At 36.0% G+C, this 25,995-nt stretch overlaps 1 protein-coding gene across 2 annotated transcripts; it reads right to left on the bottom strand.

The window, feature by feature from the left end:
• LOC121320818 (gamma-tubulin complex component 3-like) lies at window positions 1–25,353 on the bottom strand. Of its 2 annotated transcripts, none has more exons than XM_041259474.1 (22): window positions 25,138–25,352; window positions 23,498–23,605; window positions 22,618–22,685; window positions 22,102–22,179; window positions 20,901–21,118; window positions 17,648–17,814; window positions 16,971–17,089; window positions 14,143–14,268; window positions 13,741–13,809; window positions 13,199–13,331; window positions 12,402–12,568; window positions 11,988–12,098; window positions 11,334–11,442; window positions 10,556–10,745; window positions 9,217–9,352; window positions 9,059–9,127; window positions 7,174–7,309; window positions 5,411–5,499; window positions 5,195–5,326; window positions 3,222–3,362; window positions 2,507–2,623; window positions 1–2,081 (listed from the first exon to the last, which is right to left on the bottom strand). In XM_041259474.1, exons 1-22 carry the CDS (start codon window positions 25,211–25,213, stop codon window positions 1,920–1,922), a joined length of 2,721 nt encoding a protein of 906 aa, XP_041115408.1. In that variant the 5' UTR covers window positions 25,214–25,352; the 3' UTR covers window positions 1–1,919. The 2 variants fall into 2 exon arrangements, 1 of the variants encoding a protein (XP_041115408.1); XR_005950882.1 differs by lacking the exon at window positions 1–2,081 and adding an exon at window positions 3,011–3,075 and having other exon boundaries at window positions 2,532–2,623; window positions 25,138–25,353.
• Window positions 25,354–25,995: the final 642 nt, after the last annotated feature.

Genomic DNA, 25,995 nt, shown 5'->3' on the forward strand with positions numbered 1-25,995 from the left:
TAAATATCAAAGCCGTATGGGTAGTTTATTTGCATGTATGCATGGTTTATTACTCTGTAAACAAGGTAAAAAAAAAAAAAAAAAAACATTAGTTCCAACACAGAGGCATAAAGTATTTACTAGATCAACATCTTCAGCCTACTATCTGAACATGGTTCAGATAAGAAAAACAGGCCATTGTGACCAAATATTAATGATTAAAATGTTAAGTATTTGTATTTAGGAGTCAGTTTTGAGCTTAATAGTCTTTCGGATGGTGTACTGATAGCAAAATGGACATAAATACTACTGTCTGCATTTTGTACTTCTTATTAAATGAACAACCCCAAGTTGAGTAACATGAGCATATTTCGGTGCATAAATCAATACTGATGCAAACCGGAGGAATTCCCAAAAATCATCACTTGAGCAAAGGCATTTTAAAATATTTTGGATTTCAAAACACAAATTGAAGGTTTAAAAATAAACAAAATAATTAAAATCATGAGCTCAGACATTCATATAAACACCTCTTTCATTAAAAGCACCTTTTCATCAAAAACACATACAAATCAAGAAATCATTTTATTTAAGAATCAGTGGCAGAACTGTTTTTTTTTTTTTTTGTTTGTTTGTTTGTTTAAATGTGTGTATTTGCTATATACATCTGTCCTATATAAATCTGCTGAAATATTTTCCTGATGCGTTGCTCCAGACTGCTACAGGCCAGAAACAACATCAGATCCAAGCCGAAAAGAGGTATGCTGTAACAGGAGAGATCTGCGGTCACACTGAATAAATACACTACTGCAGAATTTAAAAGAACCATACATTCATTCAGGCTGTATAGGCTGTTAAACACAACTTGACCCACAAGTGAAGGTGCTCAGTAAGCTTGTGGCATGTCCATTTCTAAGACATTTAACAGATAAGTGAATTACATTATGTTTGATGCTGAGTTATCAAAAGCTGCAACAAGAAAGACATTACTCAGTCCAAAAAGACAATGTCATTTGAAAATGTGATTGCTAGAGGAGCCTCAATTAAATTAGCAAGCTGACAGTCCCAAAGTTAAGCACATCTCTTGATTCAAGTTATATTTAACACCATTGTTGAACAGCTTTGTTAAGATAGTAATATGGTGCCAAAATAAATAAATCTGAAATTATAAAACTTGAATTCCTCTAATCCACAACGGCCAAAGCAAAGTGCCGCTTGGTAGTCTTCGTAGATCAGACACTGCAAGACCATCTGAACATCGAATACTCACGACATCAGCTAGTAGTCAGCATTGCTGCATGCTGTCGAATGCCCAAATGTATACTTACAGACTTTTATTTTAATTTTTTTTTAAATTGGCAAGTGATGGTTTTGTTAAATGTTGCCATTGCTTATATAAATGTTAAGAAGAGTCAATCTGTCTACTCCTGTTCTGAAAGAATAAATGTTTTTGCAATACAAGGACAACGTCTCTGCAATTGTAGTCTCCAATCCTTTTAAACATACGCACAACAAAGAATGTGTACACAAACCCAGTGCAACAGTAGCAAAATGTGGGAATTTACAGTGGGAGAAAAAAGCAACTTTTTACACAGTGATTTAGGAAGAAAAAAAACTACTCAAATTCAAACAGCAAACAATGTATATGAAGAATTACACAATGTATGCAATTTACTAGCACTGATGTGATGTCATCTAGTGAAGAGACTGAATTGCCATTTTTAGTCTTTACAAGTCAGCTATAAAAACAAGACCAAAAAAATTGAAATTGACCCTGTGCTATTAAATGACACATCATTTAGCCACGCGGTTTACTGGAGCAGTTTTGGGGTTGCTAGATTTTGGCAACAACACAGAAACTTTTCATAACCCAGCAACTGATAAACTTAAAATATCCATGTAGCCCTATTGAGTTGTTGTATAAAATGCTGCTGGCTGTTTTACATGTAGCTGCTTCGCCGCCCCCTAGTGGTCCCCAAGGACATCCGCAGCCGAGGTTCTCTTGCTTTGTAGTGCTCATTGAAATCGAGTCTGAAGCTGAGAAACTGAAGACTTTCATCTGAACTCGTCATCAGCAACACCAAGAACTGCTGCACAACACCCTGAAATAAAACGCAGTGTTATCCAATCTGCTAGAATGAGAATCTGGCAGTTGATATTAGTATTTCAAAACCAATTAAAACTAGAATACATAATAAATGCACAACAAAAGAGAAATATTTGCAATAAAGAAAAAACAGACCAATTTGGTTTGCAGATCGGGAACTTGTGCTACCAACCATTTAGTATAAGGGGTACAGATTGTTCAAATTTGATTATTCCCTTTAAGGTATTTGTCAAAATAACACAGTACACATTCTTCAGCATTATTAAGCAGCTTTAAATGTCATGTTTGTTGCTTCCGGTTATTCTTAGTAACTATTGAGTTTCACGTCTTACAACTCTTCAGACAGACTCAAAGCTAATTAAAGGCTTAGAAGAAAAAAGGCTAACAAGAAAAGACATTTATTGCAAAGTAGTGACATACCTGGTAGAAATGTGTAAGTATGCGTAGCTGAGAGCACATTTTTGGTATAGTTTCACAAAATTCTTGAACTCGTTTGTTTTCTACCTCTTCATCTGCTGTGGTTACTCCCCACTCACCCTGAAATACATGAGCAGGTTCAGCATTACATTTGTATTACAGTAGTGCTAAAGAAGAATCTGCAGTCGCTTGAGTGGTATATGAGAATAACATAAAACTTCAACTTTATGGGGATTTATTATTTAAATTCTAATTATTTTTCCTTCATAGCCTCAGATAAATCTAATTTAAATCTGCAAGGGGATTTTCTCTCTAATCACAGTGATAAATGGCGATTTAAAAACTTTTTTCTGCAATTGCTTTTTTGTTTTAAAGTGTGAATTCATAAATCTTTCGAAGTACAGTACAGCAATACAGAGTACAAAACAAAAACAATTGATTTGTTTTTGCTTTGCTCAAACAGCAAAACCATATTTTTAACAATGTGTATTTGAATGATTTGCTTACTGTAACTTGCAACTGTGGCTGCGGTCATATTAATAGTGTTTCTATGACCTTTAATGTAACAGGAGCTGTGAGGGCAAGACAGAGAGGACACATTGGCACCTTGAAGGTTTTTTTTTGTGAACATGTGTCTTGCACAATAGCCCTGAATCACATTTATACTTATGGCAGAGTATCACTGGCCCTAGGGATCATTGGTAGTTGTAAAGGTTACCTCAGATTGGAGCCGTTTCTTCTTTTCTTCAAACTGCAGTCTGAGTTGGAACTCCTCCAGTGCAGCCCGGTACAAGGTGTCCTGTGCATTCTGGAACTCAATAATTTGATCAAAGATGGCTCGAAGCTGATTCAGAAGAGCCTGATAGAAAGAAACATTTCAAGTACCATTTCAATTTCAGGAGAAGTTACTTTAGTTATGCCTTGTGTTAACTGTTTCAGCGTGGATTCTTGTGCGTGTGTAGATACCAAAATATCTCCGTTAAAATACAACATATACTACTACAAACATGTTTTGCTGGTCCTGAGGCAAACCAGGAGACAATGACATATATTTTAAATAGCACAAATGTACGTTCAAATAATAAAACGAAATAATGCAGTCAAATTTCATGATCCACCAAAATCCACACAACGGTCATATTCTGGCAGTCTCTTGACACCTTAGTATCATTAAAAACGCTTTCTTTAAGCAGTTTTACCAGTTTAACAACACTAAGATACCTAGCCTCTATTTGAAATCAAGAATAAAAACAACAATTATTTTGCACTGTCGGAGCACAATAACACGTAGAAACTTTCTATCCTTGGACTGGGTTGAATTTTAGGCCAGCTTTAAACACTGTATACAAATATATTTATAACTAGGCTTGCTACTTTGACATTAAATCAGTAAAGCTTTTTAAACAGCGAATTCACCAAAAACTGAAATAGATTTATATACGATAAACGTCGGTAAAACCACTCGCTATTTTTTTATTTTCTTAATAAAAATAATAATTTAGAAATCATCTCTAGTCTGTTGGTGTAGTTTTTATACTTACCGTCTGTCCCGTCTCCATTCCGCTCTGAATGGCTAGGCGTCGCTGTCAGTCAACTCAGTGGTCTGCTGTGGTTTCACTGTCATTTCACCCTGTTCTGACAGATCTCATTGCCAGAATGCTCTCATTCATTTAAATGCCTGTCAATCATCCGACCGGCACTGACTGTGCACTTTCATTTGCCAGCTACAATGTCTGTCATTCAATGCGCTGAATTTGAAATTAGCAGGTAAGGTTGTAGGTAAGCTTTTGCTATATACACACACACACACACACACACACACACGGTGACAGTACTTGTTCTATTTAAAAATGTGACGCAAGAGGAAAACACTAAATGAGTATTGTGCAGAATACCCTGACTTTGAAGTGAAAACTGTAAAGAAACGTGGCACAGGAGATGAAGAAATGATCCTGGTATGTAACAAAGCAGAAGTCACTGCAAAGGCAAACAGAATGGTTGAACAGATACAATCACTAGGTCAAAAAAATATGAAGGATAGCACCGAGAAACTGTCTTAAAGTATAATGGAAGCTTGCTTGGTGAAAATGCAGGAAAAAAACAAGAATCTGGTGCTGAATTTCCCTCCAGATTTAATGTGTGCTCTGTGTTTTGAATTTTGATTCTGCTCAATGCTGCTAGTTGAAGGGGGGGAGCGCAGACAAATAATAAGTGTAAATTAGATCTCTTTAACTATCTGTTTTGTTCAGTGCATACTTTTACTAGTAAACGTGTGCTATAAAAGAAGGTGTAATAAACGTTTATATGCTGCGTTTTCTCTGGTTTATTTGAGTTTTTTTATTTTTTTATTTTTTTTTTAATTGTGTAGGATCTTTATCTATACCAGGCATAGCTCCGCATTGACCAAACGTCACTTCAATTTGAATGTTGTTCTATTAGAATGTTGGTGACCATGGTTTTGTTGCATGTTGAACAATAAAGGGGTTTAATCATCAATTTGGCCAAAAAATAAAAATCAAACAGTAGCAAGCCTATTTATAACACTAAGTTACTGGGCATCAGAATATTGAAGAAACTTACATTTATAGGGCAGAAAAATAAGATAGGGATTAGGGAAAAAAAACCATCTTACCAGAAACCATAATCAACTATACAATTTTTGGGTTAAAAAAAAAAAAAAAACAGTCTTACTCGTGAGTTAGTGTCTAGTAGACACCGTGAAATGATGGTATCAAGGAACACTTCGTGAGCTGCAATGATGTGGTCCAAATCTTGCGCATGTTGCACCTTGTTCCAGAGTTCATCCCAAGAGCATTCCAGCACCTACAAACCCAAAGTGATCACTAATCAACATGGATAAATACACACACGCAAGCATCATTACTGATTACAAACAATGGAACATACCTCAAAGGTAATGTAATACTGCATTTGGTGAATAAAGTGGACCATTTCTGATGCCAGGATGTGACACTGATGCAGCACTCCAGAGAGTTCTGTAAAGAACGCAAAGTCACAATGAAGAAACCCTTGACCTAATTAGAAGAGCGATATCTATAGCTAATGGATATGGTTTACAATAACAACAAAGTAAAAGGCAAACACAAGACATTAGAGGACTGGCAGGTTGCTGCCGTTCATTTGATATTATTAGTGTATGAAGCACCCGTTAGCAAATGTATTTTGCCAAGAACCACCATGTAAGCAAAGTAATTGGCTAGAGTTACAAGAGCTATCAGAGCAGATCAAGCACAGACTATTGTGTCTATAGCAGAGCAAATGAAACTTAGCACTATTACATTCAATATTTAGATATTCAAATCTTATACTGTATGTCTTCAATCTAGGTTCCTTCTGCAAACAATTGGTGATCTTACAGACCCTACAGCCAATTGTCCAGAGCACATGAAACATTTAAAGATAAAGCAAACTGATATTTAATTCGGGTGACCCTGGGAGCCCAAAGCACCTCTTTCAAAGCCCTTTCGTCTCTAGCCTCCCCTTAAAGGAGGAGATTAGGAAACATCAAACCTTCAGAGGTTGTAGACTTTGCCCAATTAGCGGCTCTTGACCTTCACCCTGATATCCTGCTACAAAGCCTATACAGACTATATTGTGTGCCAAAAATAGAAAGTACTGTCCAATGCATTATTAACACCAGGCTCATTGCAGTTTGTCAAACGTTTGTAAATGAATGTGTGGGATTATTAACAGAGGTGGTCACTGAATCCTTCTAGGCCCAATGCTTGCTGTTTTTACACCTTACTAATTAGTCACCACAGGTGGGAGATTGGGAAATAACTAGGATACATCTGTACTGAAAAACTAAAAGTTCACATCTAAAAATAAATAAATAAAACAAACAGTAATGGTCATAAGTAGATTGTGAAGAAAACCAAAGGTTTCTGAATGTAAAACATGATAAACATTCCAAATACATCTATTAATCTTGCTTTTTGCATTTTTATTGTTTAAAACTAATGTATTGGCAAGGAGTTCAATTAAAGCATGCAAAATCAAGTGGAGTACTTGGAAACTATTTTGACATTTCACACATGATCCTACGTAATCAATCAGAAACATGTCACTGGTTATCGACTCTTAAGACAACGGGGCAACTTTACTGTGTGCTCTTTCCTAATATGAGAAGCTCTGACTCTGCAACCAGATGCCTGAGTACACAAGCATATTTCATCCCATATCCATGATCTCTGCTTGACTGTACTGAAGTTACCTCTTGCTAACAAATGCAACAATTTAACACAAGTATAATACTGCCACCTAGTGGAATAAAATGCTAAAATAATAATAATGAACAGGACCCACTGAGAACTATCTTTGGATCAGTAAAAGTGAAGTTTTTTGGTGGTGGTGTTGTCGTTTGTTTGTTTGTTTTGTTTTGTTTAGTGGGTCAAATGCTAGATGTTGTGCACAACTGCACATTTTGAAAAAGGTGTATCCCACAAAAAGTCCATTTAAGATCCAATACAACAGTTGGATTGCACACTAATATTGGACTCCATTCTGAAACCAGCCATATTGAAAATACTGATCGGGCTGTTGAGGCTAATCTGTCTTCTAAGACATAGTTGTGGACATGTTAGTCATCCACAGTAGGATTCCCTTATTTAAAAATCAAATCTATTTTCTATCTATTATTAGCTGCTTACCTGGCATGCTCTTGAGGAGTTTGGCATTGCACATTTGGCCTTTCCAAATATCAGTAAGAATATATTCCATTCGCTTAGCTCTCCAGAGGAAGTTGAACACACGCAAGTAATGACTCATGCACTCCCGAGTGAATACCTACAAATACATTCAATATTCAAAAGTGAACAAAAAAGTCTCCCAGCAAGATACATATTAGGGATCATAAGCCAAGAAAGTTTTTTAAATACATCACCCAGCCACTCTGCGAACTCTCTCCTGTCCTATTTGGCATCATGACCATCCTTTATTGAATGCCCCTTTTACACTGGCACACCCAAGCCCAGCCAGCCTGATACAGCTCAGGTATTACAGTGAAGAGCCAAGCCGACCGAATGAAGTCACGCGTAACGAACGTGCCAAGTAGCAGAGAATAGAGAGGAGGCGTATGGCAAAAAAGTGAATTTTTTTTTTCCCCCTCATGCTTTGTCGTTCAAACATTTGCATGCAGTATGAACTTTCTAGCCTAAAATTAGTAATAACAATCATTAAAAATAACACTGAAGTCATGCTTGAATATGTTGATTATTATAGCTCTATACAAAGATGGTCTTTAGTTTTCATTGTTATTTTATTTAAGATTAACTTATTTATAAAGCGATATTAAAGCCAAACGTCTTATCTAACATAAGTTAAAGGAGTTTCATTATTTCTGTTTAATATATAACAGAAGGGTCCAAGTTAAATCAAAACACTGACTCGCTCGTCAAATAATTATAAACTGCTAATGTATGGAGATTGACATTTAGTGAAAATCGACCAAAAGAAAAAGTGCAAATCCATGATACTTTAGTTTTACCCTTGTTAACCTGTAAAAAGACAACTTCAACGACAGTGTACACTGAAAAGAAACTTAAACATATTTAAACATATTTATAAAATAAAAGCAAAAGCAATAAGGTTACAGATGCGGCAGTCGAGATACACCAGCGTCATGACGAAAGTCAGTAACTCCGCCCATGGCCTGCTTCGGCCCAGAGCCAGATTCAGATACGTTATCGGGCCGGAGTTTCCCGGTACGTGTCGGTTCGGTTCGGGTCGGGTATATTGCCAGTGTAAAAGCAGCAGACTCGTGACGGTCCCAGGCCCTCACGGGTCGGGTGTGCCAGTGTAAATGGGGTATAATCTGATAGAATGAAGAGGCCTTGGTCCTTATATTTTCATTACCCTTGAGTCTTGGAGGCTGAGAATGACCTCAGCCACACAGCTCTCTAGGAAATGATGTTTGACTGTGTAAACATTTTAAAATAAATAAAAACAATGAGTGCTCTGTATTTAACCACAATGGTATATTGTATTCTTTTTTTTTTTTTTTAAAGGCTTGACATCAAACAAGATGAAAATATATTTAAATGAACACTAAGATATGTGATGAAGAAAAATGGTTTAACACAATAGGATAGGATTGCAACATGAATAAAAACGAAGTCCTTCTGAAACAGGCGAAAGCTCTACCCTCTGGAAAGGCCCTGTATAAATCACTTGAGAAACACTTAAATAATCTGGGTAATAGACAAGAGTTTAAGTTTTTATTGATTGCAGAACTTAAAATGTGACTACATTATGTATGTTAGCTTTTCGTACATGGTGGAATTTTACTAACCAGGCTATTAAAAAACTAAATTAGGATTCAGTCTTCACATGTAATATTTAAAACCACTTTACTGAAGAAACCTTTTTCATCCACGTCAATAATTAAAACCTAGTGAGATTAAAGAGTCAAGAATGTGTTATCCAAGTGCTTAGTACTTTTATGATTTGTTAGGAAATTTCAAGTGAACAGCTTCCACCTTCATTATTTAAAGAAATTCAGACATACTCTCAGAAATCACCTCCCGTATAACATACCGTTGCAATTGGCCCGTCGACGTGGTAGTCCATACTGAACACATCCCAGCCCGTATCACCTGGGGATACCTAGGAGAGGACAGTTTCGTTAGTACTTTACAATGCTTTATGAAGCTCACATTAAAGAGTTTCTACAACAACAATTTCTGAAATGGTACCTCCAGAAGTCGGACATCAAGTCGCTTGAGAATCTCAGGACTGTCAAACTGGGCATTGGTTGCTCTGACTGCCGTCTCAAGGATTCCTGTTAGATTATGCTGATACAAGGTAGTGGCTGGCCTCACCAATTCAGGCCTGCGAGTTAAGAACAAACATTCACCAAATAGAACCATAACTTGGTCTGGAAGCCCAATACTAGCTAAGCAGTGTAGAATAGTTAATCTGTCTTATATTTGATGAAAATTAGGTCAAGGTTACTACCTTTGATTCTAAAATAATTATCTCTCTATTCAAACTATTTGGCAAAAGTATTAAGCTTTTGGACATTATGACATCTTAAATTGCAAGAAGTTAAACGGGATCTTGATCAGACTTGAAAGAATAAATACAGTTCAGAGGGGTCTGACAACTTTAAACATGTAATTTCAGTTTACCACTGTGCTTACCATTTCAGACACTTGCAAGACTTTGATAACTCTTTGATGACATGTACTGACTGTGCACAGATGGCTTCAATTCTAAATATCACTGAATATACAGTAGTGAGTCTTGAATTAACTGGTACAGTGAGACACAAATTAACCTGAACGTGTGTGTTTTAGTGAACAGTTTTTTGGGGGTTTTTGCATTTTGCATCTGACAATATGTAACCCAAAAATAAAACAGCAAGAAGCCAAAAATGTGTGTTTAACTGAAAACCACTTCTAATTCAAAACTGAATCCAAAGTTCTAATCCGATGGTGCTGTACAAATTAGCTTTTTGCTATGATGTGGAAACACTTTCACCAGGTTTTTTTTTTTTTTTTTTAAGGAGCACAGAAAAAAGATGTGTGATTTCTCATTTAATACAAAAGGTGCTTTAAAAGCACAAAACATTTTCATATTAGATCACTGTATAATTGAACAAATAATAGCCTACTTTACCAATAAACTTTGTAATGACAATAGGATTTCTATTTCAAATTAACATAAAACAACTCTGATTCAGAGTAAATTGTCTTCAGGCAAACTGTAACGGAAGTGCGTTTGAGTTCAAGCACTGGAGTACATGCCAACTACAAACTCAGATTAAACATAGGACAGATTCTACTGCATGGATTAAATACACGTACACAAGAAAACTTGTGTACATATGTCATCCCATACATAGTAAATACAACACAATTCAAAAGTAAAATAAAAACAAAACAATACTTTTTGTTAGGAGTATCAGTTGTTGTGATTTATAGTAAGTAAATACGTCAGTGTAGGCTGTCTTATTATAATAGACAAGCACAATGTATTAACATGAACATTGTTAAAATAAAAGGGCTTTTTGCGGTTCCCTGGGACACTTACTTTAGCAGGTCCATTAAATGGCGTATGAAATCTCCTTGACCCAGAAGCAAGTATCTTCTCATGGCCTGCATGTGTTCCAGCAGGTGGTAATTCTTGTTTAGAACATCAAGCAGGTATTTACTTGTCTCAAAATAGGCTGCATCAATATTGCCTTGGAAGGCACCTTCCAAATCAGTAAATAACTCGGCAGCTAGAAACAACAAAATTGACCATCGGCATTTAAAAAACGAAATTATACTATCTATGCAAGGCCAAACATATTTCAATAATTGAAGTACCACTCTACACGTTATATCGATTTGTGACAAAAACAGCAAAGCCAATAGTTTACTTCACTGGAGACTAATGGAAAACAGTGATGAATGCCAAAAACAGAAACAAACAAACAAAAAATCTATTTGCATTTTAATATGCAGGTTGTTTTAACTTCCCTACCTTTTCCAAAACCACTGTCAGTATTTGGGGGTCATTTAAAGTGGTATTTCAAGGCGTTTGCAGGTATATGTGCAAAATGGAATGGAATGTAGTCAACATTGTGTACGTAATGCAAAATAATGGTTTATATATATATATATATATATATATATATTATATATATATATATATAAATATATATATATATATATATATATATATATATATTACTTTCAGAAGTAAAACATGCATTACAACTAATATTACTACCACTACCACCACCACCACCACATTAATTCAAATAAAGCACAGTTAAACCTATGCGTTTAAACAAACAAAACAAAGCAACACCACTGAGTCATACCATCCTTGGGAGAATCCGAAGATTTTGATGCAGCTATTATTTTACCAGGAGGAGTTCGGTCATGGCAAACTTGATGCAAGAAGTTAATAGATTTTCCAATTAGAAGCACCTGTCACGAGAAACACTGCACATTTACTGAAGTTATACTGGAAGCCTGAATCCAAGCTAAAAAGCTTATTTCAGTCAACAGTCCTACTGTAAACATCATTAATTAATGAGTGCTTAAAATTGTGATGCAAGACTTTTCACAACTGGATAAGCAGTTTTTCTAGATACACGTTAAAAATGTGAATGTGGCATAGATAAGAGACAGACACCTCCTTGATCTCTGCATTTTGATCCTTCAATATATTGTCCTAAAGAAACTCCTTACCCAAGCTCATCACAACTGGAGAAGTGCTGTATGTATAGTTGTGTCACTTCATGTCAGGATTGGCTTCAATATTACTATAGTAATAACACTACATAGCACGAACTAGGATTATGTAAAAATGTGTCGTGAAAAACTATTGTGGTGGATGCCTCAAGTTTACCTTCATTAATTTCTATACTAGACTAAAGTTAGCTTGGGAATCATAAAAAAAAAAAAAAAACAGTCCAAAGCAAAGAGACCTTCTATATACAAACACTCAGAATATCAAACAAATTATATACCTTTCTGGCCTGATCCATAGCTATAAAGGAAGGGATCATCGATTTTCTAAGAGTATACTTATCATGCCATAGTCGGTCAGTCTTCACTGTTGGGTCAGAGGCTACAAAAAACTGCAACAAAAGCAAAGATCATTTTTCAATATTCAGAACAAAACAGTTTCCTGTGTTCCTTTCCATTTATATAGATGGAGAAAATAAAACATTTTACCGCAGAGCTCTCACATTAAGTAACCAGGTTCAGTACAGATATTAAGGTCTTCTGTGTAGATAGCTTAAATAACAAACACAAACAATGCTTGATGAGCTTGATATATTACGACCTGGTCATTCATCAGCCTTTTTACTACTATCCAATTCCTGTTTTAATCAATACCCATAAAAAAAGGATATAACCTGAATACAAAAAGCACTTGCCTCATGGTACGTGTCCTCCAGCTCCCCATCGTAAATCCAGTGGTACAGAAAGTTTAGGATGGGATGGGAGACCAGGCTGAGAATGTGTTGCACTAGTGCCCTCATGTACGGGTCCCCTGTTTTACCGTAAGCATGGACAGCTGTCGCTAGCTCTCCCCCTTTTCTCCCTGCAACAACAAAGTCTATACATTAAATACCAATTAAATGAAAGAGAGAGGAGAAATGTACCTGCTGCTAGTGCTGCTGTCTACTCTGTGCCACTTAACATCGTTAACCAGGGTAAGCAAGAGGACGAAAATCTATACTCAGGTCCAACAAACTGACAGTTTCTCTTTCATTTTGTAAACCATCATACGCTATATAAAACAAAATGTCCCTAATGGAATGGAGCCTCAAGAACTGTCCCTAAAGACAGCTCAAAGGAGGGGTAGTTAAGCTGTTCTATAAATAATCTACAAGTAAAATGATTAAACCTTAAAACATATTTTTCTATTTCAAAATTAGAAAGAAAAGCGAGTATGACAACTACATGGGGAATAAATCCTTTATCTATTTGCAATAAACTGATTAACCCAGACAATCAATGTCCTCGCTGTGCACATAAGCACACAAAGAGGATGCAGTTAGTGATCACCTATTGCTTTCTTTGGGGTCAAGTTATGCAACAGCAGCTGTTAGTTTGGCTTAGTCATTTTTAGATTGTTTGACACAAAATAGTATCTTTAATTGAAAAGCTTTATAAGCAAAACTCCATGAAAAGGTACAGTGCATTTGAAAGCTATGTAAAATATCCCAACCTTGACAGTGATCCACAAGTGCTGCAAGGGTTTTCAGTCTGATCTTTGGATCATAAGTCCAAACAAGAAGGCGTCTGAGAGTCAAGCTGTTTTCAACCCCCAGGTTCACACCTTGGTCATCTTCAACCTGCATCTGATGATAAAAAATAAATAGACAAATAATTAAATAAATAATTAAATAAATAATAGTAATAATAATACTGTATAGGCTAGACTCACTGTCATTTCTAACACACTAAAAGCAACAAACAGTGCCCCCACCCCTCATTATTGTGTAACTACAATCAAACATTTTTTTAAAAACCTGCATATAACAAAAAAAAAAAATCGACAATTATACCCAAATGAAATCCAGAAATCTATTGGAGGTTATGAGTCTATGATGAAAGTTTGAAGACCAACAGGATCATTCGGTGCATAAGGGAACACATTTTGAATGAGACAAAACACACACAATAGGTTTCTCTCAGTACCTAAATAGCTTCCTTAAAATATATCCTAGCAAGCAGGCAATTGATTTCATTTCCTCCATAAATTCTTACCTGGGAATGCAAAACAGAGAGTAGTCTGTAGTACTCCTTAAGTTCCTGATGTAAAGCAGCACAAAAACTCTGAAACAAGTAAAGTGAAATTAATACAATGCCACACAGCAGTAAGAGTGCATCTTTATTTTTGCAGCGACTAATATTTATCCTTTCAAGTTGGGCATTTTCTTCTTTAACAATAACTGCATGTATTGCTTTTCCACAGTGATCTGTTACTGTTTATTGGATTTTCTTGTTTTTGACACAGTACTTACTGTATTTCATTTCTACAGTGGTCGACCTATTGGCATTTACCATTTATTAACAAACACTCATGACCTGTAATTGCAACTGATCAATCAATAACTAACATGCAATAATAAAACCTGAGAAAATCGAAAACAAATCTCAGTCTGTTACCTGTCCAACAAGTCCAAATGCCCGGTCTAGGCTCCTCTGATCTGTGTATTTTCTCACTTTGTTATGTAACCACCCCAATTCTGCTAGCCTGCTTGTGATGTCTCTCAGCGACTTAGATACTGCAATCTACAATACAGAACAAAATACATATAAAACACATGCACTTAGGCACAAAGATCATGAAATGTAAGTTTCACTCATGCTAAAACATACATGCCCATCCCTTTTATTAGCTGCATCAACACGCAGACTTGGGGGGATTTAATTAGTCTGACATTACTTTTGCTTCAAATGATAATTTCCTACCAATTTAATGATTTAAAGCAATAATAAACAAGTCCCTGTACCAAGCACAGTCAAACAGCAAAAATAACACTATGTAACACAATTTTTGTTCCTGGGTAGTAAGTGTTATTTCCTAATTGCTTATGTATAGAAAAAAAGTAAGTAGTTTTTCGAGATTTAGAAATATACTGTAAATACAGTATAATCGTAAATCTCGAAAAACTACTCACTTCTAAATCTTTTGTAGTCATTTTTGTATTACTTTAGTATAAATACATGTTAATTTGGATTCATATGTTGTTGTTTTTTGACAAAAAGACACACATTTGCCCGTTTTCCCATTGGAAATAGTGATATTTTGAAACATCACTGTCCTGGTCACAAAAGCAAAGTTTGTGGGGAATAACAACCTTTGTCTATACTTTTGAGGCATAAGCAATTAGGAAATAACACTTACTACCCAGGAACAAAAAAAAAAAAAAAAAATGTTACACAGTGTAATAATTCAAGGGTACATGCTGCAACCAAACACTTCAGGGTCATTTCAATATTTGTTTTTCAGGAAAGATTCATTAGCCTTGTATCACAGTTATAAATGTGACCTCATTTCTCCAGATTTTACTGGCGAATTGAAATGGTGTTGTCCTTTTTGGGAAGATTGGTGCCAATTAGAAAGGTGAAAGTAAAAGGGTTAGAAGGACATCAGCAGATTTGGCCTTGGTCTCTACTTTTAGAGCCAGGTATTTATTCAATACAAGCAATGGGAATATACTGGAACAGTTGCCATAAATAGAAGTTCTCTCTACTTAGTCTATGTATACATGTTACTGTTTGATTGAAAGCTGACTTGGTGAATGACATTTTCCAGAAGTAAGCTAATAAAGGCACTAGTCAAAATATGTCGTGACACTTTTATTCATTTTCAGAAAGAATCTATGCAGGAGGTAGCACGGAACAAGTAGTAGTATAACGTGCAATGACACCATCAAGTACAAATGCTAGAGGCACAGTTGCGATTCCCAGTTTAAAACCAGACAAATAGGATTTTTGTTTTTTCATTAACGATTAATTCCTTTAAATACACCCACAAAGCAAAAAAAGCCATGAAATAGGTGTCTGTCATAGTCCCTGAAAAACACTGGAGATTTAGAATGTTCACTGTGATTATAAACTGTGCTGTTACTGGATTTGAGAAGTTCTCTGGATGTATTAACCCCAGAAGAGTACTTTTGGGCAATAGCATTCCTTTTTCTCAGGGTATTAAAAAAATCAAAAGCTTTGACAAAGATTCATTGTTGTCTTTTCTATAAATACACGTATATAACACAGCCCACAGTTTCTCTCTACAAACTGTTATTCTGCGTGGTGGGCAAAGCAAGATGTCTAAAACAGGTGTACAATATACCTTGCGATTTATTCAGTTCAAATGCTAACTATGGCGTTGTTTCTGCTTCAGTCGAAATGACAGAAAAAACAAATACTGAAATCCGGAACCCTAAAATAATACATTATTTATCATGATTTTTTTTTTTTTTTTTTTTAATTGTAATATGTACATTTAGGCCACTTCTGGCAATATAGTCTGGAGCTCAAATATGAAACGCTGAAAATCAAGGTTTGCCGGAGCACACTGATTATTAGTCCCATTCAGGGAGATCAATTATGTCAGTTGGGGAAAACAATTTCTGCAAATTACTGACTGCCTTTCTCTTATCTTGTCCTCCAAATGTGAATCAAGGAAGGACAATGCTAGAAGTATTAAGTGTTCAAACTGAAGGTCATTGGCTTAAACCTAGGTGATTTTCAAACAAGTTTAAATCAATTATTTCCATTAAGATAGCGCAAAGATTAACACTGAGTAACTTTTGGGGGAAAATGTTAGACAATAGTAATATATACAAACTTTTAACATATAATGTGGATAGCCTCCAATTTAAGTGTACCAATCTTACAGTGTTTGGAGGCAAAAGAGAGAAAAAAAAAAAAAAAGCCAAACATACTATAAAAATAATTCAGTACAGAGGCTCCATAGTTGCAGAATATTGATACAGTTAGGTTAAAAGTTGAAGAAATAAGTCATGGAGGTGGATTTCCTTCCTGTGCTGTACATTGTGAATATTGGATCCGTTTTTTTAATCTTAAAATTTTTGCTGGCTAATCATTTGTTATATTTTCAGGTTATATATGTTGCCTTCATCTGAGCACTTCATTAGAAGTGGAGAGTCTAGGCAGACACAGTGCTACTTCTTCAGTATTGGCACAGCGCATGATACGTGTTAGTGACCAGTCTTACATGAACAATCTGTCAAAGTTATACAAATAACATTTACTTTTAAAATGTTATTATTATTTATTTATTTTTGAAGTTGTGAATTCACACTTTAGGTCCCTGTATCAAATTCTTTTACGTAAGCAATTTATACAAGTGGACACATCCCAATGTGTGTAATATGATAGTTATAAATTTAACAATACATTACAAACATGTTTTAAGAAAAATGCAAAACATAGAATAAGACATCACTATACTATATTTCACTTACCTTTCCATCTATTTTATAGCAGCTTTCAGAACTGCACATTTTGATGCATTTTCCATCAATTCCCTGGAAGACATATAAAATGTCTCTTACGAGGGCAGACTCACTTACTTCAACACAGCCTGGAGAAAAAAAACAAGAACAAAAAAACCCACAAAGTTTCACTGGAATATTACACTGTACAGTTTTGAAAAGGTCAGTAGTTAATCATTTAAAACAGGCCAAGATCTTTTAAAGGCTGAAAGCTTAAGTACCAGTAAATGTTTCAATTTGGGGAAAAAATATTGTAAATTGAAGGGCAATAAGTGAAACTGGTAGACTTTCTGTGCCACCTCACAGAATCTATGTTATGGATTTACTATTTGTCTGGACATTTTCTGGACTTGCAAGGAGCTTACTGGAGCATGCATTAGGCAATCATACTCTGCCATGCATGCAGTGAACAATGAGCGCTTGGTAATCACAGAATTATAAGATGGATATATCAGCAGCCTGCAGGCCAGAGTTGGCATGTACAAGCATAGATACTTTTAATCATTCCACAACAGACCAGACAGGTTGATGCGAGCAAGAATAACAGAAAGGGAATGATTCAAAACCCTTATTTGAATAGCACAATGTAATGAAGGTTTTTTCGACTGGCAGTGAACTAGTTTTTCAGCCGTAAACAGTCTACACACCGCTTCCTGTGTCCCCTTCCCTTCTAGACCTTGGCACACTGCGGGTCACAGAGTTTGCAAGGCCTCTTGAGGTAGAAGTTGGCACTGAAGGCGCTGCGGCAGAGAGATTCCACGCGAGCCGTGAGCTCAGCTGCTGGCGAAGACAGTCTCCCATGCCTTGAGTTTGTCTGAAACAACAAAACTGCATTAAAGCTCATACAAAGTAAACATTTACGAAGGCACTACAAACAGTCATGCCTCACATTTTAAGGATCAGCACCACACCACCACATCTTTGTAACATTCCTAAATACTGAACATACCAGCAACATTAGCCATCTGTTAATTGTTTTTTTTCATGAAACACTGTTACACCACTCCACCAGTACCAGTACACAAAATAACTTTATTTGGTTTAAAGTGAGTGTGTACAGGCATGGAGCTTACCTTAGTTTTGTTTAATATTCCCATTACTTTGAACAATTTATATATATATATATATATATTGCTGCATTCACGATTCACACGTACTGTCCTCATAGGGGATATTACGTGATTACGCCGTGTTCAGCCAAATATATGGCAAATGTTGTTATGGATGTTTGCTTTTTATTGCCATCAGTAGCTCCATCCACAAGAATTCTGAATGTTTTCCTTTCAAACTGTGAAGCATTGAACTTGCGTTTTTGTGGTTTGACAATTTTGTTTTACATACCACGGGTCTCTCGTCCGGTTCCTCAAAATATTTCTAAACGTGGCTTCCTTTGTTTAGCGAAGCCATTTTAAGTATAGAACAAACTCAGAAAAAATGCTTGTCATTAACGTTATATTACTTCGCCGTGGAATTGCTAACACATACAGTGCACCAATGAAGCACCAGATCGACCAAGAATAAAACCCGCCCCAGTGTCAATCTTTCTGTTGCACCAATTAGAAAAGCTACTTGGAGGCAATTGCCAAACCCCTTCCTTTTAATAATATCCTCCCTTACTGTGGCACTAGAGCAGTTTGATACGAAACAGACAACTGATGATAAATTACTAAAATTAATACATAAAAAATATGCATTTGGTGACATTTGTCATGTGACCAGTTATACGTCTAGCATACTATTAAACGTTTTATCACTTCTTTATAGTTTATACTTTTAAACTTCCCATCCCTAATTGATGCATGTTTTTTGATAAAAGAAGCAACTAAGACATTTTTAGTTATGCTGTAATTTTACTGTATTATTGTAATATTGTAATCTCCAGTTTAACTTTTTACACAATTCAAATGATCTGTCTGTCACACTGCATAACCTCACAAAAGGTTAATAAAACATTTTAAATATTATTTTATGCTCAGCACCCACAGCAGTTTTTTTTTTTTTTTTTTTTTTTTAATGTTAAAATGATCTTTCATTTTAAAAACATTGACATGTAACCAAGCTTTTGAAAAATATACTATTACATTTTTTTTTTATGAAGCACGGGCTCTGCAGAAGGCCCTTACATGACACATGACTGACGGAATGTTTTGCCCATCTGTCTGTCAATAATCTAATCTCTATGGCACCCGTGTTTTGAGCATGCCCCCCTGTTCGCTAAGGGGTCAATGTGTACTTGGCTTTAGTTACAGCTGGAAAAAAATTCGATTAGAGTAAGCAGCATTGCACAGCCATTCTTTATGGGGATTTTTGTTTACAATATCAGAGAAAATTGAACATACGAGCCTAAAGAAACTAGTCCTAATCAAAGTAATGGGAATATTAAACAAAGGTAAGCTCTGTTTTGGTAAACTTCCACGCCTGTAAACACTCACTTTAAAAAAGATACCGGTATATTACAGCAATATGAAATACAATGTGACAATAAGGAACACTTTATCCTAATTTGTCATTACATTTATACTTGAACATCTACATACCCCTCTGTTTAAATGGAATTTTGGCAAACAACAATTCAACTGCATAACCAAAAACAACTTGAAGGCGTTATTTTTCAGAAAGGCGATATTTATCAGTTTAATGATAGCCAGTTCACAAACATAAAAGTCTAATTATGGTTTTTGTTCAACTTTATGCAACAGCCTTCTAATTGCAACAGAGAAAATAACAACTACAAGTGATACCAGAGTGCTTCTTTAAAACTTAATGATGTGTAAAATCCTCACATTCCACAATTTACTGCCCTCATACTAGTACTCGAGTGTAGCATCATCACAAACAGGAATATATATTTTGCTCGTAAAATCAATACTTAAATGCTTACATACATATTTAATTATACTGTGTAAAATCAACAACACTGTAGATTCCAGCAACATTAAGATGAAGTTAAGATAGACTGTCCCTGCCTATCCTCATTATACTGTATACTTTTTCACAGCACCAGCCAGCTTTTCGTATAACTGTTTTGTTATTGAATGTTAACATTTTATTTTCAATAAATAAAAAACACTCGGGTCTTTCATATTAAAATCCATAATGATCCACAACTCAGGCAGAAAAAAAAAAAAACTAGCAAGAAAGTGGAACACATTTTCACTTTGTAGGAATTGCTTTCGGAACACTTTTCCAGGAAGAAGGTGGTATAGTTACAGCTCCCTTTGTCCCCGTGTTGCCATTATTGTAAAGACAGTACACACAGCCTATTTACCTCGACTACATTCAATTGTTTTGCTCAGAGCTCAAGGTACCTTTATACCATTGCCCAGAACAAAAAATGTATTTATCCCATTTCTCAGAGCTCAAGGTACATTTATCTTATCAATGTAGTATTTCTACACATATCAAACTGTATCAGGGGAAAACATAAAAATGAGGCTTGTATTCTAATGTAAGCTCATTTTATTGGACTCTGGTGTTTGACTTTTTACATAACTATCTTAATTAAAAGGAGGAGAATCCCACTGAAAACATAATGTTCAATGTTTATGTTGGGTTTCTAATATTTGCACAACTCTTAAATCTTTATACATTGTACACCACTGTAATGTAAACTGAAATAAAAAAACATAATAAATACTAAACTACTGAAAACCCCTAAACTTTTTTATTACAATGTTTTAGTGTGAAGGCACAAGCCATAACATCTTTTTTACCTTGCTGTTTATGATTGAGTGTTTGATGTAATGGATGAATTACTAATTGTGTATTTACTGCACACAAATGCTCCCTGCGTTTGTCAAATATGCCAAACAGTCCAACCTCATTCAACTGCAAGTTCCCTTCTAAATCCTTTAGGACTTGATATTTTCTTGGATGACAGCAAAAACACCACAAACTCACCCTGGAAGCAGAGACTGTGGGGTAGGTGTGGGCCCATTCGTTGCATATATACTGAGACTGCTGACCCCACTGCTGCCCATACTACCAGAGCTCTGTGCAGACTGAGTCCTATCAGGATAGCTTAGCGGGAGGCTCTGTGGCCTGGCACAGTAGTATTGTGGGGTAGACTGAGCATCTCTTGGCAAAGCCTGAGCAAACAGTGCTGTATAATTAGCAACCTAGAAAAAGAAAAGAAGAAAATCCAATTGAATCTTCTAGACAAATAATAAAAAAACAATTTAACAGACTATTCCTGCGAGTCCTACAGTATTTACTAAGCTTTTCTCCAGTGACTAGTTTGCACTTACTAATGTTTTAAAACTTAACTGTGTCAAGGCCAAAAATTAGAAGTCTTCCATGGGGAATTAATTTACTGTGAAACTACTACTATTTCTAAATTGGTTTTTGTTCTAACAATACTATATCACATAGATGACCATTACATCCACTTCAAAATTAGAAAATAACTATCCTAATTAAACACCAGTATCTCGCCTTTCACATTATAGCAAACAGTCAGTGTGGTTAATCATCTGCAATAAAACAAAGCAGGAAAGAATTACACTATTTCCACTCAACTGCATCTTTTATATAATCTGCACAGCCTACAATATCTGCCAACAAGGCTACACGAAAAGGCTGCTGCAAACCTGAAAGCCCTCCTCATTCCAGGGACTTCTTTAAATATTAGATACTTCAGTAATTAAAGAGAAATGTGTAGATCTAAACTGCAAAAGGACTAATATATTTAAAACTAGCATGCAAAATATAATCTAATACCAATTACTGGGCAGATACTTTTTAAACAGTTAACAGGGGCAGGAACAAGACCACTGTTGTATTGCAGTTTCATCCATTCCAGGTTTTCACTACTCCCCTGATAAGCCACTGTGTAGGTAACAAGCTCAGGTATGATTTATTAAACTCACTGTAAAACCAGTAATGGATTAACCTGCTATGCAATGATCTTATTTCCATCCCTGATTAATCGAACAAAATAGTTTCCACTCTTCATCTGAAGAAGAAAACTTTGTGGTCTTCAGGTGATACTACTAACAGGTATTACCAAAAGTAATCTTTGTTGTACCTTTTTTATGTGAATCAGCACAGTTTATCAAACTCCACAGACTTAATGAATGTATAAATTAAATCCTGCTATTACCCTGGCAGGTGGTTTACGTGGATCCTCACAAAGGCTGAGCAAGAGGTAGAGTATGGACCATCTGTTCTTTAACACCCCCTGTGTGGGAAAAAGTGAAATAGTACTTTTTACAATGTAATACAAATCTATGTTTAATGACCAGCCAAACACTATTATGAGGTCACAAAATGTAATTAAGCCAACTTAATTTTGTTTGTGTCTTGAACTTAGCTAAAATGTACTGGATAATAAGTGCATACTGTTACAGTATAGAGGGTGAGTTACAGTAGAAGTCACAGTTAATAATATACTGTTCAATTACTTTTGAGCCGCCCCATATCAAATTTTATTCAGCTACAGTGTATGGATTATACATCTACTAAATGTTTTACTGCATCCAACCAGACAACCTCAATACTGGTATATACCAGAGAATTGAATTATACACAATCAGCCCACAATGTAAAAGTGAAACTCTTGCAGGTTAAATTAGCTGGGTACTGCAGCACTAGAAAAAGATTAATTTTAAAAACAAACCTGTGACTGAAGTTTCCTGTGGAGCTCTGATAAAAGTGCAGCATCTGCTTCTCTTCTCTGCTTTACAACTGAAAGAATGGGCCTTTTTAACATCAGACAAAACACACACACACACACACACACACACAACGTACAAATTTTATGTTTTTGTCCTGAAGATGCTTAATGATGATGACAAAGAAGAGCGACCAGAATTATACAAAGTTTTACCTAAATCTTTTTCCGTACTAGTCTGTCTTTTATCCTCTCCCCTCCGGGCTTAAAAGGCATGTCATATGCAGAAAGGCTAAAAGAATTGAATCTGTTTAGTCTTGAACAAAGAAGACTACGTGGCGACCTAATTCAAGCATTCACAATTCTAAAAGGTATTGACAGTGTCGACCCAAGGGACTTTTTCAGCCTGAAAAAAGAAACAAGGACCAGGGGTCACAAATGGAGTTTAGAAAAAGGGGCATTCAGAACAGAAAATAGGAGACACTTTTTTACACAGAGAATTGTGAGGGTCTGGAATCAACTCCCCAGTAATGTTGTTGAAGCTGACACCCTGGGATCCTTCAAGAAGCTGCTTGATGAGATTTTGGGATCAATAAGCTACTAACAACCAAACGAGCAAGATGGGCCGAATGGCCTCCTCTCGTTTGTAAACTTTCTTATGTTCTTATAACACATTGCTTTAGTCACTTTAGACTTCATAAGATATTATTACTAAATACTAAGGGGGGGGGGGGGGGGGGGGGGGGGGGGGGGGGGGGGGGGGGGGGGGGTTGAATATAAATTCTGCAATGGAGAATCAAGTCTGCACAAAAAACAATGAAACACATCAGAGTTTCAGCTAATCTTCTGAAATTAAACATTAAAAACATCAAAAAGGTTAACTCACGTTCTTTTTTTATCTTTTCGACAACAAGAAACTCATCCTGTTCAATTGTAGGAGCGTAATTACTTCCAACAACTCGGACAGCATACTGGAACTGGTGTGCAACATCAACTGAGAAACAAATTCAAAACAAAACAAAAAAAAAACAGGTATGAATATTAAATATTCACTCATATTGCTCAATACATACAATTTCAAAACAATTACATACTTTAGAGGATTGTTACTATAGTTAGTATACAGTAAGCACTTGTCATGGACTACTATGTTACCATGGCCAAGATTAAGATCTTATAATGGTTGTTAAATTAGGCTCCAGAATTAGGTCATTGTAACTAGTACCAGGAGTGACACTTGAATGGTCAGGTCACATGCCACAGTGAAACACCCCCTTAAAACAGTTTTCCAATAGTACTGAAATCTTAAATTATATTGCATATTGCAGTAACAAACACTGACATAACTAAGAAATAAAAAAGTGTTTAGATTTTACTAATTGGCTGTATTATTTTACTCTCTGAATTATACAAATTCTAAATGAAAGTGATTAAACTAACACAACCAAACATTGTGCCGTGGGAATGGCATTGTAAGGGATGTTTCATTATTGCTATTTGCATTATGATAGGGATGTAGGGTGTGGTATCAAAACAAACTTCCTGCAGACCTTTCAGGTCAATACCAATGGCTCACTACCTGCATTCAACGTAGGGGTTACTGTGCACATCATTTGATGCCTTCAGGTGTTGCATATGTTTTCTTTTTACAGTTGCACAAGTAAAACAATTTGTCTTCTGGCAAATGTGCCATTCCATCCAAGCAGAAGTAAACATTTGTGTCTAACCACTTCACAGCAAACATAATTCACATAATTAATGACACCGCGAGGATTACAAACTACAAAAGGAAATACTGTACCAATTCAAAAGCATTTCAATGATTAGGATTCCTTGCAAACTTATTTATGCATTTTGAAACAAATGCAAAATAAAAAGTAGATTATATAGCCTGACAACTACACAGCTGTAAATTATGAATTCAGCTGGATTAATGCAGGCACTGTATTTGGTTTTGAGAAAGGTGATTTACAGCTAGGGCCCAGACTATCCTAGGTCTACTTGCCACAGATCAGTACAGAACAAACTTGTGCAAGGATTCCTATAGATTCCTGTCACTCACTTTAACATTTTTATTTGATTAGTTACCGCAGCGACTTCGGTCCTGTTGTCTTGATATCTAATACAGTGTACATAGCTCACCTCTGCAGTCGGAAAAAAAAAACACGCAAAGTTATAATGACAACACCGTTACAAAACTGTAACAATGTAAGTCAAACCTATCTTCTATACCATTGTTTGCATAAAGACAGGTAACTGTACACTGTGGTCTCTTTCTGTGTGCAGTGCACTCCACTTGTCAGTCTGACCGAGACAGCACTTTTGCTATGCAGTGCAAAATCACATTGTACGAGTCTTGATATGAAAAAAGGAGACTAGTGACAGTCTGGCCTATGCAAGGCCTATCTCATTCTACACTGTGCACAAGAGTAAACAGCCATTTGCCGTTACCATTTACTGTGTGATGCTGCTGAACACCGGGTGTCATCAGATCACATCTACTTTGTTTTTTGTTTTGTTTTTTACCTTCGCTCTTGCCCATGATCCGACAGCACAAGCTCTGAAGCAAGACATTCGGGGATTTCTGATCCACGCCTGCCATGGCGCTGCTAAGTGCAATAAGGTTCCGGTTCGGTGTCCAAATCTACCTGCAGCCGTTACTCTTGTCTTGACTATCCGCTCTTAGCAACGACGCCATTTTAACTGAACCCGCCGAAAGCGTCCCCACAATCATCCGATAAGGCACGGGCGAAATTAATGAAAACACTGCCTTCCAGCGAACAAAGTGCGCACTAGAGGTTCCGAGGGGAGAATAGTTCCTACGTTACTTTGACTGCACCCGCTGAAGTATTGGTATTGCTGGTGCTGTTTTCAGCAAGCTGCAAATAAATGGTTTTGTTCTATTTGTATATATTGTTTTACTTGGAATAAAAAAATATCAATCTGCCAAGGTGGTATGTGTCCACGATTCACCAAAGTATTGCAAAGTTTAACATTTGTTTTCCATATAACTTATCCAGCTGATAATTATTATTTTTTGTCTTGAACAGCTCGTTGAGCCCAGAATGTTGCTCTTTTGGTATGTTGAAAAATAGATGCAATAAATGTTAAATGATCAAATTCAGCCAAAAGGAATAAAGAATGTGAGACGGGGAGATGTTCCTCGCTACCAGCTTGTTGCATCAGTGTATTCTGGTTTACTATTTGTGTATTCTGGTTTATTAGACCTCGTTATCTAAAAAAAAAAAAATCCATTGCAGCAGCAGGGAAATTGACTGCTCAGTGTCTTATTATAAAGCTTATACATTTAAAAGGAAAACGGATGTGCTTGCAAAGAAAAGTGAGATTCCACCCAGTTTTGTGTGTGTTTTTGTATTTATTTTT

The sequence above is a fragment of the Polyodon spathula genome, chromosome 9, assembly GCF_017654505.1.
Source record: "Polyodon spathula isolate WHYD16114869_AA chromosome 9, ASM1765450v1, whole genome shotgun sequence".
Classification (NCBI taxonomy): domain Eukaryota; kingdom Metazoa; phylum Chordata; class Actinopteri; order Acipenseriformes; family Polyodontidae; genus Polyodon; species Polyodon spathula.

Coding starts and splice junctions, on each gene's coding strand:
- LOC121320818 (XM_041259474.1), bottom strand. CDS start 25,213: ATGGCAGGCGTGGATCAGAAATCCCCGAATGTCTTGCTTCAGAGCTTG. Junction 22,180..22,617: donor ACAGGAAACTTCAGTCACAG/GTTTGTTTTTAA, acceptor TTTCCCACACAG/GGGGTGTTAAAGAACAGATG. Junction 14,269..16,970: donor GCTATAAAATAGATGGAAAG/GTAAGTGAAATA, acceptor TCTGTATTGTAG/ATTGCAGTATCTAAGTCGCT.